Here is a 19,982-nt window from a genome sequence, read left to right as displayed (position 1 = left end):
TCGTTGTGCACTTCAAGAGCTGTAAGTTTTCTCTCAACAAAAAAGAAAAAAAAATCTTGTGTTTACTACTCTTTCCATATTTTTTTGCCAGGATAAAACTTTAAAACTCAATAGGAAGTTCAAGCATGTAATTAAAATTTCAGGTAATACAGGAAAGCTCAAGGAAGAAAATAGTCATGCTTAACACTCTTACCTAGTGTTGCTTAACACTCTTACCTGGTGTTAACCATTGTTAAGAATTGGTATGAAGCTACATGTAATAAAATAACAAATAATTATACACATGCATAATGTGTGTATAATATATGCATACATATTACTGATGCATCATAGTATGTATATCTGTTCATTGAACCAGTTCCTTACTATTGGAATTCACATTGTTGCTAAATGCTTATCATTAAATAATACTTGATAAAGATCTCTACCTATCTTTATTTTGTCTGCTTGTTTAATAGGGTAAGTTATTGGAAGTAGAATCACCATGTTTATGGCATTGCTTGTTTTTAAGCACTTAATGTGTACTGCAAAGTGCCCTCTAGAATGATTTTGATAGACACCATATTGACAAGCAGGCAGGAAGAGAGTGCCTGGGTAGCAATTGTAAGGGAGAAGGAATGAAGATGGGAAAGTGGTATGCTTGAAAAGGTGTTAAGGAATTCGATTTGCCTGGGACGGCTATCAGTTAAAAATTTATTATGATTATTTTTTGTAGAGACAGGGTTTTGCAGTGTTGCTCGGGCTGGTATCAAACTCCTGGGGCGCAAGTGATCTACCCGCCTCGGCCTACATAAGTGCTGGGATTACAATGGACCATTATGCCCAGCTGCAGACACCAGTTTTAGAAGATGAATGGGAAAAGTTAGTTTGGATCATGTTTTAGAGTGTTTTAATATTTGAGGGATAGTTTTTAAGTAAGGAGTAATAAAGTTTAGAAGTGAAGCTTACTCTTACAGTGCTAAGATAAATTGGAATTCAGAGAGGAAGGAGGTGAAGAGAACATTCAGACATCCTAATTTTCTATGTGAGATAATGAAAGCCTAAAGTGGAGAAGGAAATAAGTAGTGTGTAATAATCCATAAGCAGAATTCATGGTAGATGTCAATAGTCAGTTGAATTAGCACTGGCACTTGTTCTATGGCATCTTAGTAAGGAGGAGCAATGTCCTGTGTTACAAGCTGGGGAGGGCTTGAATATGGAGAATTGGCCTTGCTGCTGTGGAAATGTCATAGGGAATTGGAGTAGGTTAATCAGAAGATTACTAAGCAGCAATTTTATGACTTTCTCCAGAGAGATTCAGCATCTGGAATTGTGTGAAGAGTGCCAACAGTGGATGTCATTCAAATTGTGTGTTGGAAAAGGGTGGCAATGGGAAGTTAGTTACGAGAACAAAGGATACTGTTGTGGTTTTGAGTACATTATTAAAATGATTGACTGATAGTGAAGTCCAGGTTGGGTAGGGAAATGAGTGAAGCCAAACAAGGGATATAGACCAGGTTGGAGGTTTTTGTTCCTTTTAGTTTTTTTTACTCCCCCTGCAGTATTGATTAGTTTTAATTATAACAAAAATAAACATATAACCTATACTCATTATTTTATACATTCATCTCTCATCTGAGTATTATACTCCCTGTTTTACAGATGAGGGAACTGAGTTCCAGACAATAAAGTGACTTGTTCAAAGTTATCCAGTACACTTTGGAGCTGAGATTTGAACCTTAGGTAAACTGGCATTCAGTAATTATCCTCTGGCTCTTTGGTTAAGTGAGAGATCTGATTATTCAAAATTAACAAGAGAGTTGCTGCTAAATTCAGCATGAATTTACTTTACTGACAGAATTGAAGTAAAATTCCAGGAAAATATTTAGAACTGCACCTGATGCAGGCCAGGTACAGTGACTCATGCCTGTAATCTCAGCACTTTGGGAGGCTTAAGCTGGCGGATCACTTGAGGTCAGGAGTTTGAGACCAGCCTGGCCAACACGGCAAAACCCCATCTCTACTAAAAATACAAAACTTGGCTGGGCATGGTGGTGAATGCTTCTGTAGTCCCAGCTACTAAGGAGGCTGAGACATAACAATTGCTTGAACCACCCAATCGCTTGCAATGAGCTGAGATCATACTGCTGCACTCCAGCCGGGGGACAGAGTGAGACTCCATCTCAAAAAAAATAAAACTGATGCCATATATTTATTATCAAACCAACATTAATTGCAGTAAAATTTATATGCTATGTTATATTTGGGTTTTATTGTTGTTTGTGTTTATGAATTTGATTTGGTCTTAGCTGTATAAGCACATAAGCATGAGGAATTGGTTTATGTTTAGATTTATGCTTAGTATAAATTAAATTACCGTACAATTAAAGACCCCCAGTGGATACCTGAAATTGCAGGTAGTACCGAACTCTATTTACACTATACTTTTCTGATACAGTCATACCTGTGGTAAAGTTTAATTTATAAATCAGGCACAATAAGAGTTAACAACAATAACTAAAAATAGAACCATTATAATAATAGAATTGTTATAGTACTCCATACTTGGCCTGCACATTAGCAACTTTGTTGTCAATTTTGAATAATCACATCTCTCACTTAGCCAAACAGCCAGAGTAAAAGTTACCTGAATGTGGTTTCTCTCACTCTACTTATTCCCATACTTAGTATACTATACTCATTTATTTTGGGGGTCTTGGTTGACTTCAGGTAGCTAAAAACCACAAAAAGTGGAACCTTGGATAAAGGGTAACTACTGTGGTTGCACTATAAGGTCCATGAGGTTTTTTTTTTTTTTTTTTTTTTTTTTTTTTTAAACTTTACAGTTTTAGAGTTCTCACGTCTCCGAGACAGTGTTCTAGTTGAGGAAATTGGAAGTGCAAAGTGGTTATATGATGTGTTCAAAGTCACATTGCTAATTAATGACATATCCTGGACTAAGCAAACACAGCCTCCCTGTAAGGTACTGTTTCCACTACATTCTGCTGCCAAACACATCAAAAACTAAGTTGCCTGATTGGAAAGTGGATCTAAACAATGATTTTATGCTTGAATATTTTGTTGTGAAGCTTTTGTTTCTTTGTTGCTTGTTTTTGCTTTCCTTTTCAAAATTTTTTTTTTTCCTCCTGTTTTCCTGCCTTGGTCCCCCCTTCAGTCCAGTCTCATTCCACTCATTTTCTGTTTAAAAAAAATGTCCTCTGATTGTAAAAATAATCATAGAAAGCTTGAAAAAAATAAAATGTCCTCTGGTTGTAAAAATAATTGTAGAAAGCTTGAAAAAAATAAAATGACCTACAGTCCTGCTACCAAAATATATCCCTATCTAATATCAATGGTTAGCACTGTTCATGTTTTAAGTATTTCCTTCCAGTCTTGTTTTATTAACGGAAGGAGACTTTCAGTCTTTTTTCTAATGTATTCTAATATATGTATTTTGAATGTTGCTGGCATATCTCATGGCTTTTTTAATGCCTTAATTTTTTTCACTTAATCACTTACAATTCTAGACCATTTTATCTCATCGAGGAATTCATGCTGTTTATGATATTTCTATCTTGAATAGTGTTGCATACTCCCTGTGTATATCTAGGCATTTTCATAGTCTTTTTTTCCCTAAAGTAAGGAACTCCTCTGGTAACATTTTTAGAAACTACATTGTGTCCAAAAGAAGGAAAATGAATGCTCCTATTTTATTGTACTCCTACCTTCTCCAGTGATGTCTGTTGTTATATGTTTCCAGATTAGAAAAATTTGTAGGCTCATTTTATACTTTTTTGAGGGCTTCTTTTCCTCACTTAATTATATTTCTTGGAAATACTGGTGTATCCATATGTAATCAGCTAATTTATTTTCAGTGCCTTTCCTACTCCAAGGCCTGTGTTTGTCTCCCTTTATTCATCTCCAAAATTAGTCCCTTCTCTTTCTTTCCAAGTGGTTTCTCTTGTATGCTTTCCACCCTAATGTTTCTTTTTCTCAATGTTTCTGTAGGATTTATTATTGTCTTTATTTTTTCTAGATAACTTTGATGTCATTCTGGTCTTCTGTATGTTCTTTCTCAGAATTTATGATAAAAACTTATCCAACATGTTTTTCTGAAATGTTAATCCTATTTCAAAGGAACACATTGTGGCTTTCTCCCTTCTGTCAACCTTGTTATATTCCATTTTGTGATTTATTTTGCTGTTGCAGTAGTAACAGAAGAATGATGCCCATTGCTGTTGTAATTCTTCAAACTAAAGTATGTGACATATTCATTGCTGCAGTTTCTTTCTTAACGTACATATAGCCTTTAATGCTTTCTGTGACTACAATTAACTGGTTAACTAGTTTCAGGTATAGCTCCTAGAAGCAATATGTTTTGGCAGTTTTAGATAACTGGTTATTTTATCCCATTGTTCGAAGTGTTGCCATGTTCTCCCTGCCATTTTTCAGTGTTTGAAAATTGCTGTTACCAACTCTAAGTATAATAATTTTCTTTACACTTTGTAATGGTGGACTAAAAGACAAGATTCCTTGCATTTCAATGTGACCTGTAGCATTAAGAAGAAAGTTGTAGCCAGGTGACCAGGAAATAAAACAGAGAATCAACCATTGGTTTGGACACATTATGGCGTATTGACTCTTCTAATTAGATTTATTATTCTTGCAGTAGACTCCTACATAACTTCCTGATATTCATCTTTTGTGTTTCTTCCAGTATTGTTCACTGTAACATAGTTTCATGTGGGAGCTTGGGTACATGACAGTTACATCCCAAAGGAGCCTATCTCTGTTTCTTTCCAGGTTGTCTATCCTTCAACATTTATTTTTTATGTATGCCCAACATGCCCCCTCTCTGAGTGACTTAAGAACTGTTGTTTGGTTTTCCTTACTTAAAAGCAGTTTGAAACGTAGTTCTGTATTTCTGACTTTTTACTCAGGATTATATCTTGCCCCCAACTTGTTGGTAAGCTCAGTTCTCAGGCTGCTAACAAGCACTTATGTGATAGGCACTGTGCTATATAGTCTTCAGGGATGATCTCATTTAATACAGACACAACCTTTTGAGACTCTTTTTGTTATCAGAGGGGAAGATAGAAATGAATAACTTGTCTAAAACTATACAGCTAGCAAATGATCTTTTCTGGCATTCTGACTTAACACCCTATGCTCTTAAGTATTACAAAATACTACACCTATAATTACTATTCATGGAGTGTTTGCCATGGATTAGGCACTTCAAGTGCTCCTTTTAGGTTCATCATCTAATTCTTCCAACAACTGGGAAAGAAAAAACAGGCTCAAACAGGTGAGGTAAATGACTTGTTCACTGATTCCTCAAGCTTCATACCTGTAAAAAGATAAATAGTGTCAAATGTTTTTTTTTAACCTTGACACAGAAACAAAATAAATTGTAAAATTTGTCCCAGCAGGCAAACACACCAGAAACAAAATGTTGCGAAACACTTACCCTTAATGTACTCCAATACTTCCTTTTCTATATAATTACAAAATAAATTCCTGTCATGAGCCACTAAATTCTCTTTACCAGTTCCTACTGGGTTGTAACCTGTAGTTTCAATCATTCCTTTAGAGGCTAAAGGTGACTAAGGTTCTTCCAGCTTCAATATTCTGTTGCCTATAATCTCAGGCCAATCAGAATCATAGAACATGTATGATCTAACTTTGTGACTGATGTGTACGTTTTTGTAATTTTACTAGCAAATGGTATCTAGCACCTGTTTTAAACATCTCCAGTTTTCAGTATTTAGCATGGCACAGTCCATCTGGAAAATACAGATTGAGATATGTATATATTCATGTTGTAAGTAGAAAATATGTTAGCATTAGCATTAGGTGGTCTATTTGTGCATATATTAACATCTTGGTGCCAAAGGTCTTTTTACAAAATTTGCCATTGGCTGCAGGCAAGACTTGTCAAGGATGAAGATTAGTGAATTTACTGGATTTAGGGGAGGCAGATATCTAGGTAAAACAAATAAAACAATCAAATTGGAGGTATAAATTAAGTTTTTTTAAATTTTGAGATATCTGAATGAAAACTCTTCAGAGGTGAATTTGTAATGTATAATGTTTTAACTATTAATTTTCTTTAGTCTGTAACGCCTTCAGTTGTTGGATCTATTAGACATTCAGTATATGGATGGCTGCCACCTTTGAAAATAATACTCCGTGGTCAATAAAAAAAATGTTTAAAAACTCTCTATGTTTAGTGAAATTTTAATCAAAACAGAAGTTTTCATATTTGATCATATGGATAGTTAGATTATCCTTGAGAAATTGGATAGCAAATTGCATTTTAATACAGTAGAAATTCTAGTATTTAATTTATGTAGATTATTGTAGTATTAGGCTGTAGTTTAAAAAATCATAATTTGACATGCTTGTTAAAATACTCATGATTTGTAAGCATTTTAAATGTATTTTTAACTATAAAATACAATAAAAAACAATATGCTGTATGAGCCTAATATTAAACTGTTTGCTTATAAACCCACCATTTTTGTTATTTTCTTTTAGGTTGGATGGAGTACTGCTCGCGATTATTACACGTTTTTGTGGTCCCCTATGCCTGAACATTATGTAGAAGGATCAACAGTCAATTGTGTACTAGCGTTCCAGGGTAAGGACTGGAAGCTGCAGAACTCAGTGAAACTAGGTGCCTTTTGCCATTAAAGATGTTGTACTCTGTTGTGATGATTTGTTTAGGTATGTCCAGGGTACCAAAGTTGAATTAATTCATATCTTTATTTAGCAAAAGCCCTAAGAATGTATCTATCTGTGGTAGGCCACATGATATTTTATGTAGACATTTAAAAGTTACTGGCTGTTTTCTTAACTTTTACTGAAAAGTGAGTTTCTTTTTAGATCTTTATTTTTGGTGATTTTTTTTTTCAAGTGAGAAAACAATAAAAGAGTAATAACAGATATTAGAATAATGTAACAAAAAAGATGTGAGGAAAATAGTCCACATGAAACCCACAAACATGATAAACAGAACTTAGAGTTATAGGAATTCTGTCATGTATAAGTTCTTTTATTATAAAATGGATATAAAGTAATGTAAAATTCACTTTTGGCCAGGCGTGGTGGCTCACACCTGTAATCTCAGCACTTTGGGAGGCTGAGGCAGGTGGATCACAAGGTCAGGAGTTCAAGACCAGCCTGGCCAATATGGTGAAACCTTGTCTCTACTAAAAATACAAAAATTAGCCGGGTGTGGTGGCAGGTGCCTGTAATCCCAGCTACTGGGGTGGCTGAGGCAGGAGAATCGCTTGAACACGGTAGGTGGAGATTGCAGTAAGCCGAGATCATGCCACTGCACTCCAGCCTGGGAGACAGAGCAAGACTCCATCACAAAAAGAAAAAAAATTTTTTGTCTTAGCTTGATATTATATACAAAATTTTAAAAAGCCTCTTATTCAGGCAGTTCTGACATATGCTGTGACATGGTTGAACCTTGAGTTTGTTAGGATAAATAAGCCAATCACAAAAAGAAAAATTCTGTATAATTCCACTATATGAGGTACTTAGAGTAGGGAAACTGATAGACACAAAGTAGAATGGTGGTCCCCAGGGCATTCAGGTTCCCTCAAGGGAGTAATGGGGAGTTATTGTTTAATTTTGGAGATAATGGTGGTGATGGTTGCACAACAACATGAATGTGCTTAATAACATTGAAATATATACTTTAAAATGCCTGAGAGAGTAAATTTTATGTGTTTTTTTTTTTTTTTTACCACAACTTAAAAACTTGAAAAAAAAAACCCACGTATTCAGAGATCTGTCAAATAATTTGCTGCAGAGTAATTTTATATCATAATTTTACTGACTTTAGGGTTGTATTAAAGCAAATTCTTACTCCTGTATATGTCATAGATTCCTTTTGGTCTGGTGAAATTTATGGACTCTGCCTCAATAATATTTTAACGTCTATAAAATGAGACATAAAATTGCAAAGAAAAATTATATTGAAATAATTAAAATATTACAGTAACACATTTTTGATATATTAATATATATGCTTCGAAATCTGTATGTTAACAAGATGTATTTTATTGGCAGATTTAATCACTGCCATAATTTCCAGGTAAGATAACATTGAGACACCTGTAACAGTTGTAATGTGGTATTAACATATAAGTAATACCTCTTAGTGACAAAAATCACAAATATGGATAATAATCAAAGTACCTGCTATAATTTTAGTTGTTAGTAAAAATAAAAATATGATGCTTTTCTCCATTGAAGTTGATGGATGACCTGAATTTTCTTTATCCTTTGACCCCAGGTTGAACACCCCCTAAAACCTCTTCACTACTGAGAACTTTATTTGCCTTTATGTTAAAAAAAATTGTAGGACTTTATTGCTCTCCCCTGGGGCTAGCTATTAATAGTTAAGACTTTTTCCTCTGGATTCCTCATATCTTTAAGCAATGGACTCTATTAAGAATGTTCTTATGTTAGCAGAAAGAAGTTTACATTGTATGAATCATCACTTTAAAAAAATGTGCTTGGGATTATGAGACGAGTGATTTAAAGTTTATTGTCTCATATATTTTCACACATTTTAATGCAATTTAAAAATCTTGTAAATCTTTTTTTTTTTTTTTTTTTTGAGATGAAGCCATACTTTCTCAACCAGGCTGGAGTACAATAGTGTGATCTCAGCTCATTGCAACCTCTGCCTTCTGGGTTCAAGTGATTCTTGTGCCTCAGCCTCCTGAGTAGCTGGAACTACAGGTTTGGCTAGTTTTTGTATTTTTAATAGAGACGGGGTTTCACCATGTTGGCCAGGCTTGTCTCAAGCTCCTGACCTCAGGTGATCCACCTGCCTCGGCCTCCCAAAGTGCTGAGATGACAGGTGTCAGCCACCATGGCTGGCCCTAGATCTTTGAAATGAAACCCCAAATCATTTCTCCCTTATCTGATCTAGCTTACTAACTTTAGCCTGTTAAAAATTAGGCTGGACGTGGTGGCTCACACCTGTAATCCCAGCAGTTTGGGAGGCTAAGGCGGGCGGATCACGAGGTCAGGGGTTTGAGGCCAGCCTGGCCCACGTGGTGAAATCCTGTCTCTGCTAAAAAACAAAAATTAGCCAGGTGTGGTGGTATGTGACTGTAGTCCCAGCAACTCAGGAGGCTGAGGCAGGAGAATCACTTGAACCTGGGAGATGGAGGTTGCATTGAGCCTAGACTGCTCCATTTCACTCCAGCCTGGGTGAGAGAGCAAGACTCTGTGTCAAAAATAAATAAATAAATAAATAAATTTGTTTTTAACAAACTAAAAGAAAACCTCTAAAAAACCAAACTATATTAAAATATTTATTTTGTGAAAATACTTTGTTAGCATGCAAATGCTTACTTCAGAAAGGAACTAAAAAATAGTTTGAATTTGGAATAGACATTCTAGTATTACTGATTTTAGAAAAATTTTTACAGTGATCTCCCCTTTGAGTTTAAGTCAATTTTTGTTATAGTTGCTAAGAGAGAGCATCAGCCCGCTTTAAGGACAGCGTAACATGGAGCCTATGCATATAGCTTTGGTATAATGATTTCCAAACTTCACTGTACTTTGGAATCACCTGAGTGCTTTAAGATGTGCAGAAATTTATGTTCCACTTGCAGGTGTTGTGATTTAATTGGTCTGTGGTAAGGCCTGGGTTTTAGAATTTTTAAAAGATCAACAGGTGGTTCTGTTATGTAGAAGTTAGGGAACCACTGGCATGGCAGACAGTTTTCAGCAAATACTGTTAACACTAATTGATATAATTTTATCTAAGTGGCTTTCCTGTGCCGGGAAACCAATATGCAGAGGACAGAGGATAAAACTTGTAGTGTAATATGGGCAATGATTTAGGTCCTCATAGATGTTCTTTGGATTAGGAAATGTTACAAATTACATATGTAGTTTCTCTTTTAGTAGCCTTTTTTAGATAATTAAATTTAAGTGTATATTGGGATTGGTTTTGTTACATTTAAAACTTCTTTCTTAAAAGCTGGTTTATTTTTAATCATTTTTATTGTGATTGATTTCCTCTTAAAAAATAAGTTAACTGCTAGGTGTGATGAGCTCTTTGGGAGGTTGAGGCGGATGGATGGATTGTGACCAGGAGTTAGAGACCAGTGTGGGCTACGTAGTGAGCCTCCATCTGTTTAAAAAAAAAAAAAAAAAAAAAAAGGTTATTTAATGTTATTTAATTTGTTATAGTGACTATTGCATTTGTTTATTAGGGACTTGGCAAAAAGGTTAAAAGTGATTAAAAAAGAGAGAAAAGCATCCAGTTTATTTCTATTAATACTTTAAAAACATTTTCGGGCCAGGCGTGATGGCTCACACTTTTAATGTTAGCATTTTGTGAGGCCAGGGAGGATGGACTGCGTGAGCCCAGGAGTTTGAGACCAGCCTGGGCAAGTTGGCAAAACCTCATCTCTACAAAAAATACCCCCAAAATTAGCCAGGCATGATTGTGTGCACCTATAGTCCCAGCTGCTCGGAAGGCTGAGGTGGGGAGGAAGATCACAAGAGCCTAGGAGGCTTAGGTTGCGGTGAACTGAGATTGTACCACTGCTTTCCAGCCGGGGTGAAAGAGCGAGACTCTGTCTCAAAAATTTATGGGCACTAGGCATTAATTCAGTACTTTTTACAAGTTTCTGAAAATTCAGCAATTTTTATTTTGAATTTTGAAATCCAGAAATAAAAGCTTCTGCCTGCCTAGAACATTTTTGTTTGCTGTATAAGGAAGTCAGGGACCGTTTCGTCCTCAAATATTAGTTACAGAAGTGCTTTCAAGCATAATGCAAATCACTTTGCTTACTTTATGTGTCATAAGGATCCTGAAATGCAAAACCTGAAAGATCTAACAATACCTAAATGTGATTGTCTTCCTAAATGAACCCTTGTTTATTTATTTTAATCTTGTTGAATACTGAAGGCATAGTCTGTAAAAGTTGACTCAAAAATTCAGTTTTTACTTTGTCCGTTTTTATTTTCATTATCAGTCTGACAACATTTTTTCGAGGCAGCTTTAAATTGTAGCTGTGAATAATTACATCTATCTCAAATGATTTTGAACCATATTTTTTAGCAGTTTATTTTAGCGAAGTTTTTGTTCTTTAAAAAAATCAGACCTTGAATATCTAGTTTGTAGAGTTTCTAATGACTTGATGCCAGAGCTAATTAGTTATGGTATATTTTTGTTTTCTATTTAAGCTTTTAAATAAGCCTAGTGGCCATTTGGAAAGTTGGTATGAATTAGTTTTTAGTAGATATTAGGAGAGTGGATTTTTAAAAACTTTAAAAATATATATTGCCAGATAGATGTCTATATTTGTTTATTTAAACTTTGTATTTTGAAGTAATTTTACATGTAAAGACGTCTCCTTGGTTTCTCCTTTTCTTTCATAACCTTTACTTTCTTGTAGAGTACTGTTAGCATTTTGTGTTGTTTTTGTTTGTTTTGGTAGCTTGTCTCTCATCTTGGTTTTGCTTGATGTTTTCTCTTGGTTAGATTGAAGTTATGCATTTTTGGGAAGAATCCCGTAGAAATAATACTTTACCTTTCTCAGTACATTTTATCAGATAGTGCATGATGTCCATATATCTTGTTACTGGTGATAATAATCTTCATTGCTCATTTAAGATTGTGCCATCTGGGTTTCTCCACTGTAAATAAAGCTTATTTTTTCCTTTGTAATTAATGAATATTATGAGGGAGCTACTTTGAGACTGTGGAAATATCTTGTTTCCTCCATATTTTCAGCCACTAGTTTTAGCATCCCTCCGTGTATCTTGCCTATGACGATTATTTCGATGTTTATCTAATTAATGATATTCATTACTTGTATATTTATTAGTTGGTCATTATGTTAGAAGGAATTGTCCTTGTCTCCATGGAATCATTAATTTCTTCTGTGAGATAAAGTCTTAATACTTTTTTTTGTTGTTTTGTTTTGTTTTGTTTTTTTTTGTTTGAGATGGAATTTTGCTCTTGTTCAGGCTGGAGTACAGTGGCAAGATCTTGGCTCACCACAACCTCTGCCGCCCGGGTTCAAGCGATTCTCCTGCCTCAGCCTCCTGAGTAGCTGAGATTACAGGCATGCGTCACCATGCTTGGCTAATTTTGTATTTTTTAGTAGAGATGGGGTTTCTCCATGTTGGTCAGACTGGTCTTAAACTCCTAACCTCAGGTGGTCCGGCCACCTCGGCCTCCCTAAGTGCTGGGATTACAGGCATGAGCCACTTTGCCCGGCCAATACCGTAGTTGTTTTGTTACTTAAATTGTTTCAGCTTTGGCCATTGGAGCTTTTCTAGTGGGCTTATATATTTTTTTACATGCTCCACCCCTCTCCTAATTCCTTTTGTGGACTGAAGGCAAAGCTACTTTGCTCTGAAGTACCACAAGAATTTCTCATATATTGTCTGCCCTCTCCTCTGTTCCTTAAGGAGAAAAGCCAGCTGTTTTTTAAGAGTGATATCAGGTGAAGTAGGTATAGTAATTGAGGCATAAAATTTCAAGACATGAAAGAACAGCAGGTATAGTGATTATAGCTTTTAGGATAGATTTAATAAGATAAATATATTCATTTTTGTGTATTCATTTCACAATTATTGAATGCCTCCTTTTTACAAGTCATTGTGGGCAATTCAGAATTTTTTAATATGTATACACAGAAATACGTTAATATGTGTGCCCTCGATGTGTGTATGTATGCGTGTGCAGTATCTATATCTGCCTTTGGTGTTTTTGAGGTCTGATGTAAGGCATGTAAATAGCAACTAGTAATGTTAGGCTTACTGTGGAGGTATGTAGCCTTTACACTTGATCTTAGCCAAAAAGGCTGAGAAGCGATAGGAAATATTTATTTTTTAATGTAAAAAGTACTGTGTGAACTTTGGAGGGGAGTCAAAGATTAATTTTAAGTTATGATAACTCAGCAAAATTTAAAACAGGATAACAAATTGAAAAAAGAAGGAGATAAATATTGATCACATTATTCTGGATACTAAAAGTACATTATCTATTTGTTAATATTTTGGGTCTCTGAGACAGAGGGCCTCTTTTTTTTTTTTTTTTTTTTAAAAGAGATTAAGAGCCTATGGCTTAGGTCTTATTTTTGTTACCCAGGCTTGAGTGCAGCGGCACCATCATGGCTCGTTGCAGTCTCAACCTCCTGGGCTCTAGCTGTCCTTGCACTTCAGCCTCCCTAGTAACTGAACTATAGGCACATGCCACCATATCTGGCAAATTTTTGTATTTTTTTTGTAGTGACAGAGTTTCACCATGTTGGCCAGGCTGCTCTCTTCTTCTTGGGCTCAAGCGATCTACCCACTTTGGCCTCTCAAAGTGCTGGGATTACAGGCGTGAGCCGCCACACTGGGTCCTAAAGCTTACTTTTACCGTACTGCACTAGTGGACCTCATCATCTTTTCTGGCTTTGTATAGTTTCATGTGCAGCATATTCCTTTAGTTAATATCTCTCATTTACATGTAAATGAATGTCAAATTGGTGGGAAGATTTCTTTAAATGACATATTCCCACCTCCACTCCCATATTGCTTCTTCCCTTGCTCCTCCTCCAGCCTCTTTCCCATTGTAAAGTATATACTGCCTCCCAATGAGTGGGTTTTGCCCTAGTGAAGATAAAAAGGGAAAGGACATTCTGGGAATATAAGCTTAGATCTAAGAGAAGAAAGATTTTAATATTGAAGACAGAAGAGCCTAGTTTTGATAATTTGCAAAAGGAGGAAGGACATATCCCAGATACGTGCCCAGAACAGTGTGTGGAATGAGACATGCCAAGTATTGTTAAATTGAAATAATATGAATTTTATAATACGAAGTTTAATAATTTTGTTTGCTAATTCCCTCTTAGGATATTACCTTCCAAATGATGATGGAGAATTTTATCAATTCTGTTACGTTACCCATAAGGGTGAGATTCGTGGAGCAAGTACCCCTTTCCAGTTTCGAGCTGCTTCTCCAGTTGAAGAGCTGCTTACTATGGAAGATGAAGGAAATTCTGACATGTTGGTGGTGACCACGAAAGCAGGCCTTCTTGAGGTTGGTGTTCACAGTGAGATAGTGATTCATTGATAATTTTAAGAACAAAGATCATGTTGGTTGGCATTTTAAGAATTTTAAGGTTATATGAGACTTGCCACAAAAATCAAACACTTTTTAACTAAATAACACTTTTAGAATGTCTTTTTTGAAATAATAAACCATCTTTTGGTCACAATTATGCTGTTGATTCCACTGTGGCAGGGACTGTCCCCAGGTCCTGTCCTTATTTTGTGCATAGCAGATAGTGCAGTAAGTACTGATTGAGAGAGTTTAGGTTTAGGTCTAAAGCTTTCCTTATGTTCTCTTGCCTAACCTTGTGTGGTGGCATAATCGGTTCATTGTAGAGTGTTATACATTTGCGGATGAAGCTGCTTGGGATAATGGTGTAAATCAGTAAATCTAACTGTAATTGGATTGAACTTTGTTTCACTACCATGAAACATTCTCTTTCTCAAGTATGGTAGTGAGTCTGGGAAGCTTCCCAGTCTCTAATTTAGATTGAAATTTTTTTTTTTTTTTTTTTTTTTTTGAGACGGAGTTTTACTCTTGTTACCCAGGCTGGAGTGCAATGGCGCGATCTCGGCTCACCGCAACCTCTGCCTCCTGGGTTCAGGCAATTCTCCTGCCTCAGCCTCCTGAGTAGCTGGGACTACAGACACGTGCCACCATGCCCAGCTAATTTTTTGTAGTTTTAGTAGAGACGGGGTTTCACCATGTTGACCAGGATGGTCTCGATCTCTTGACCTTGTGATCCCGCCTCGGCCTCCCAAAGTGCTGGGATTACAGGCTTGAGCCACCGCGCTCGGCCCAGATTGAGCATTTTTTAGAGTGAATCCTGTTGTATTTCTGATCAAATGAATAAGCCTAGATTAACCATAATTTAAAAAGAAAATTTAAAAAACTATTTACTATTTTTGCAAATAGAGTATTGTGGAGTCATGATAATGGCTCTAATATAAATTTACTATGTAGATGGTCTAATAATGCCTTATGTATTAATTTTTAGTAGTCATTGATGGAGATAGAGTGACATTCTTTTCTCATTTGAAGATCACATTTTTCAATATCTTTATCCTATACCTAAAGAACTAGATTTTTATATTTGAGATACTGTGATTAATTGTATGTAGTGCCCTCTATTATGATAATAAGAAAAATAGCTTATCAAATTGGTTCAGTATACATTTTTGGCTAATATATTCATATTTCTTCTTTTGCAGCTGTTGCTTTTTTTAATAGTTGGATGGATTTTGTTTTAACATGTAAATATTTAATACCTTTGATTTTACTGAGATTGGAGCAAAAAGACAAGAGGCTACAGATAGAATACTTTTATTACACAGTCAAACTAGGTTAGGAGGAACCAATCATTTTTTATTGTGAATTTATTTTATATCTTTGTTTCCCCTTTCCAGAAATTCCTCTCTTATCTTAAAGAAATGTAACTTTTATAGGGTGACTAAAACATTTTGTGGTGCAACTGCCTGATGATCAAGGTTTTTAGCCTTGTATTTGAATGCCAGTCAAAGATGCTGAAACAAGCCCAGATCTTAAGAATGCAGTTAGCATTTATATTGCAGCTTTTTGAATACTTGTTCGACCACCCTCATTTGAGGGCCTCCAACAGAAAAATGATGAACATTTTGACATTCACATCTATCTTGTACTTTTTCTCCAAGTAGATTGAGACATATCACATTCTGTTTCACTCCTTCCTACTCTGCAAAGGGTACTTTATATAAAGAAAATGTAAACTGTTGTTTCTTAAGTAAATATTTAGTAATTTTTACTTAAATAATTATTTCTAAGATTAAATATTTTTAACCAATATTTTGATGAGTATTTTAAATTCCCATATCCGTTAAAGTCCAATTAGTGCAAATGTGAGACATAATCCAGGGCCCTGTTGACATTAAAAGTGATTAGTGTGACATAATTTTACACTGTGTGGACCTTGATTGTATTCTAGATAAAAAAAAAAAATTAGGGGGATAAGTGGGGGATATTTGAGTATGGCCTATTGGATGATTAAAAAATTATTCTTAATATTCTTAGCTATAATAATAGTGGTGGTTTAAAGCTGACTGTCCTCATTAAGTGATGCTTGCTCTGAAATATTTAGGAGTGAAGTGTCTGCAATTTCATTTTAAATGGTTTAGAAAAAAAAAGATACATAAGCTTAAGTATATAAAGAGAGATAAAATAAGCATGGGAAGATACTAATAATTAGTGAATTTAGGTGATGGATGTTTGGGTGATCATTGTCAAATTTTAACTATTTTATATGCTTAACATATTTCAAAATCCAAAATTGAGGGCAGAAATGAGACATACACATTCTTATCTAATTTGAATTCTTCTAAAAATGTCTACTTAAGCTTTAGTGAGCTCTTCAGAAAGTATATGTAAATTAAATAAATCACTGGAAAAGACGGCTCTTTTATAAAGTCTGTGTTGCGCTAAGTCAAGATACATATTTCTAAGCTGCCAGATAGTTTTAAGAGAGATTTAATGCTAAACTAATAATGATATTAACTTTTATGGGTAATAGACTTGCCCGGTTCTAATTTTCTGTTGATTTTATTGAATGCCATTTGTTGCAGTCTACCTCAAATCATTTTTAAAAAATAGATAAGATATAAAAGAAATTCAATGATTGAATAAATAAACTTTACCCTTTTTGAGATTATTTACTCCTGGCATTTTGATTTGATTTGTTGGAATACATAGAAGAGTCATTTAGAAAGTTTGCAGCTATTCAACTTTGATAAGAGCCATTTTAGAATTTGATCCGTTGGATTTCATAATCCCATGACTCTGGAAAACCAATTTGTACTGTATGGAGGAAAAACATTTTACCAGTTAAATGTATAATGCCATCTTTGTTAAGCCTTCCCTCTGAGTTTTCATTCTTCCCTGGTTAGAATCAAAGACCTTGCTGTAAGAGAAATACTAATTTTGTTTTACTACTATCTTATGACCATTAATTTAGCAATCTTTTAGAATAGTGAAGTTTAGATTTTTCTGAGCTATTAGCTGTTCTTGTAAGAATCAATTATATTAATTATATTGTTACATTCTGCATGTTTGTCCTAAAATTTGTATTTTTACTTTGAAGAGTGTTTTAATTAAGCCAAGTGGAGACCATTTAGTATACAGAAACTATAAATTTCTTGATGTCTTAAAGAATCAACACATTTAATAGTTACTCCATAGAGGAAAGCCTTATATAACATATAGTAAGTTTGTAATAGATTCAAAGATTTCCTGTAGGTCTGCATTCAAGAAGAGGTACAACTTTTCCTTTTGGAGTATCATTACTGTGGATAAGAAAGCCCCATAATTAACACTTAGGAAAATTAATATGCCTTACTTTTAGTTCTTTTCTGAAAAATGGTTAGCAGGTGTCTTCATAATACAGTTCACTCATTTTATAACTTTCTTTTAATATTTTCTTCCTTGTGCCACCAAAAGAAGGTTTAATTATGATTGATGAAGGCTAACTGAAGGCTAAAAGGTTGATTGATATAAAGTAGGTAGAACATAAAAGTTCTTTCTGTGGATGTCGTCTTTTTTTTTTTTGAAATGGAAAACTAAATTTGTAATAACATTTTTTTAGGATTAAGCAAAAAACTAATTTATTTGAGTTTTTCGCTTTATATATTTTTGCTCTATAGTTGAAAATTGAGAAAACAATGAAAGAAAAGGAAGAACTGTTAAAGTTAATTGCCGTTCTGGAAAAAGAAACAGCACAACTTCGAGAACAAGTTGGTAGAATGGAAAGAGAACTTAACCAGGAGAAAGAAAGATGTGACCAGCTGCAAGCAGAACAAAAGGTTAGTTGTGTCTTATGTAACTGATTGAAGTTGTTGGTCTATTGCCTGAAACCCACCTTTTTAAAGAGCTGAACCAATTAAGTGAGTGAAAACCAGGTATTGAAAAAAGTAACCTTTTAGATAGACATTTATACAAGAACAGGTCAGTTCCTATTAACCTTCTGTCACAGCTTCTTTTATGTTTGTAAGATGGTTAAAATACTTTTAGTCTTTTGGTACCAGGCTTGATGAGGTAGTCCCTAACAACTATTTCCAGATGTTTTACATCTAATTGTAGAGTACTTGATAAATTTGTTTAGAAATGATAAACAATTAGAAATGGTAAACACTGAATAAAGGAAAAATAGGCTATATAAATTAAAATTACTTTTCAAAAAAGCATAATTTGGTGAAATAAGATGTAGTATTAGACAAAATTTTGAAATTTTTAATGGGAGAAATGCTATATTACCCTAAGAAACAACTAATTAAAATTGGCACAATTCTTGAGTTAGGAGAAAGAGAGACAGGTTCAATACAAGCAGAACACATTGTGGCTTCATTAGTAATAGAAATAGACTTGTAAGAAGCCAAAAACAATGAGAAAACAGTTATCTAGTCATTAACTTGTTTATTTAGTATTTTCACAAGAAAAGCAATTCGTAATGATGAAACCTACACAGACTGGGATCATATATATTACAGTTTCACTTATAGTAGGGCTAGTTGGCTATATTTATGCCCATTGACAGTATTGAGCTATTGTTTCCTGAGGGTGGGGTCTGTTCTGTTACCCTTTTGTCCAACAAAGCTGCAAGCAATTGCTTGATAATTGCTAATTGAAGCATTAGTGCAGTGATTCTCTTTTTATGCTCCAGTGGAGTGGTTATATATTGCATACCTGGGCAGAGATGTTATACAATTAAGTCTGAAATTCTGAAAAGATTTTTCTTGCTTTGTTCTATTTGCTTGAGAATTGTTCTTTTGAGTTGGAGGATACACATAATGTCAAGTACTATATACATTTACAAATCTTCTTACAAATGTCTGTGAAGTCTTCTGTCGTTATTATCGTTAGCTTTTTTAGTTAAAAATATGCAAGTAATCCTGTTTTACCCTTGAGGAAGATGTAGTGTCCTGCAGCAGACTATAGGAGTAGGATTTTCTGTTTGGTTAAGGAACTGCTTTTTTCATTTGAACCTTTAAAGCAGGTATACCAAATATTAAAATATAGTAAAATCTCATGATATGTACTCTCTATGACTATTAAGGACATTCAGCTAATTTTTTTTTTTTAACTCATTTGTTGTAATTCTCTGCTGTTTTGTATAGTTTTTACTCTTTTTCTTCATTCTTTACATATTTTTGTCTATTTGTACCTGGATTTGGCAATTTTCCAAAGTATGATGTCAATCCTTTTTTTTTTTTTTTTTTTTTTAATTGTATTACATGCCAGAGGGATCAAGGTGAGATAGATGACTCATGAAAAAGGGCCATTTCAGCATGTCCTAAGCACATGAGATCAAGAGTATCCTGAAATGTGGCTTTTGAAGTTTTGACTCTGATTACTTTGAAATCGAAGAAAAGAATGGATGATTGTGAGAATAGGAATGGCAGAATGATAGGCCTTCATTTGTGTGAAATTACACACACATACACACACTTTCTCTCTCACACTCACTCACTCTCCAGGCCATTTCTCTGGTCCATTTGAATAGTAGCTGAGATTTAAACAGTCTCAGATTCCCTGTCCTGTCCAGTTGATAAAGGGGTTAAGCATTATAGACAAGACTAAAGTGGTAGACTGAGGTCAGGGGATTAACAAAGCAGAACTTGTAGGAGATTGTGGCCTTGGTGCTCAGAAGAGGTCTTCAGCAGAAGCTTTTATGGCAACTCTTAAATCTTGATGACAGTCACTAATCTTGGAGGAGACTACTTCTCTGCTGCTATTCTTGCATTGGGGCATATTCTCTGGGAAGCACTTGAAAGTGATTTTTTAAATGATACTTAAGATTATAGAAGATGTTGATAAAAGGATCTAGAATGGCACTTGATGCATAGGAGGTTCTCCCTAAATGTAAGTAGCTGCTATTATTTACTAT

General features: G+C 34.7%; 1 protein-coding gene across 7 annotated transcripts in view; it reads left to right on the top strand.

Moving 5' to 3' along the window:
- The window catches only part of TAX1BP1 (Tax1 binding protein 1), an 86,235-nt gene that overhangs the window by 9,786 nt on the left and 56,467 nt on the right, over positions 1–19,982 (top strand). For all 7 annotated transcript variants that reach the window (XM_032286675.1, XM_032286680.1, XM_032286678.1 and 4 more), the window contains exons 3-5: positions 6,520–6,622; positions 13,875–14,062; positions 17,743–17,901. In XM_032286675.1, the coding sequence (XP_032142566.1) occupies positions 6,520–6,622; positions 13,875–14,062; positions 17,743–17,901 (450 nt within the window). The remainder of the gene's footprint in view (positions 1–6,519; positions 6,623–13,874; positions 14,063–17,742; positions 17,902–19,982) is intronic.

The sequence above is a fragment of the Sapajus apella genome, unplaced genomic scaffold, assembly GCF_009761245.1.
Source record: "Sapajus apella isolate SASKATOON/1434 unplaced genomic scaffold, GSC_monkey_1.0 scaffold19, whole genome shotgun sequence".
Lineage (NCBI taxonomy): Eukaryota > Metazoa > Chordata > Mammalia > Primates > Cebidae > Sapajus > Sapajus apella.
The sequence above is the reverse complement of the archived record's forward strand: the minus strand, read 5'-3'. Positions and strand labels throughout refer to the sequence as shown.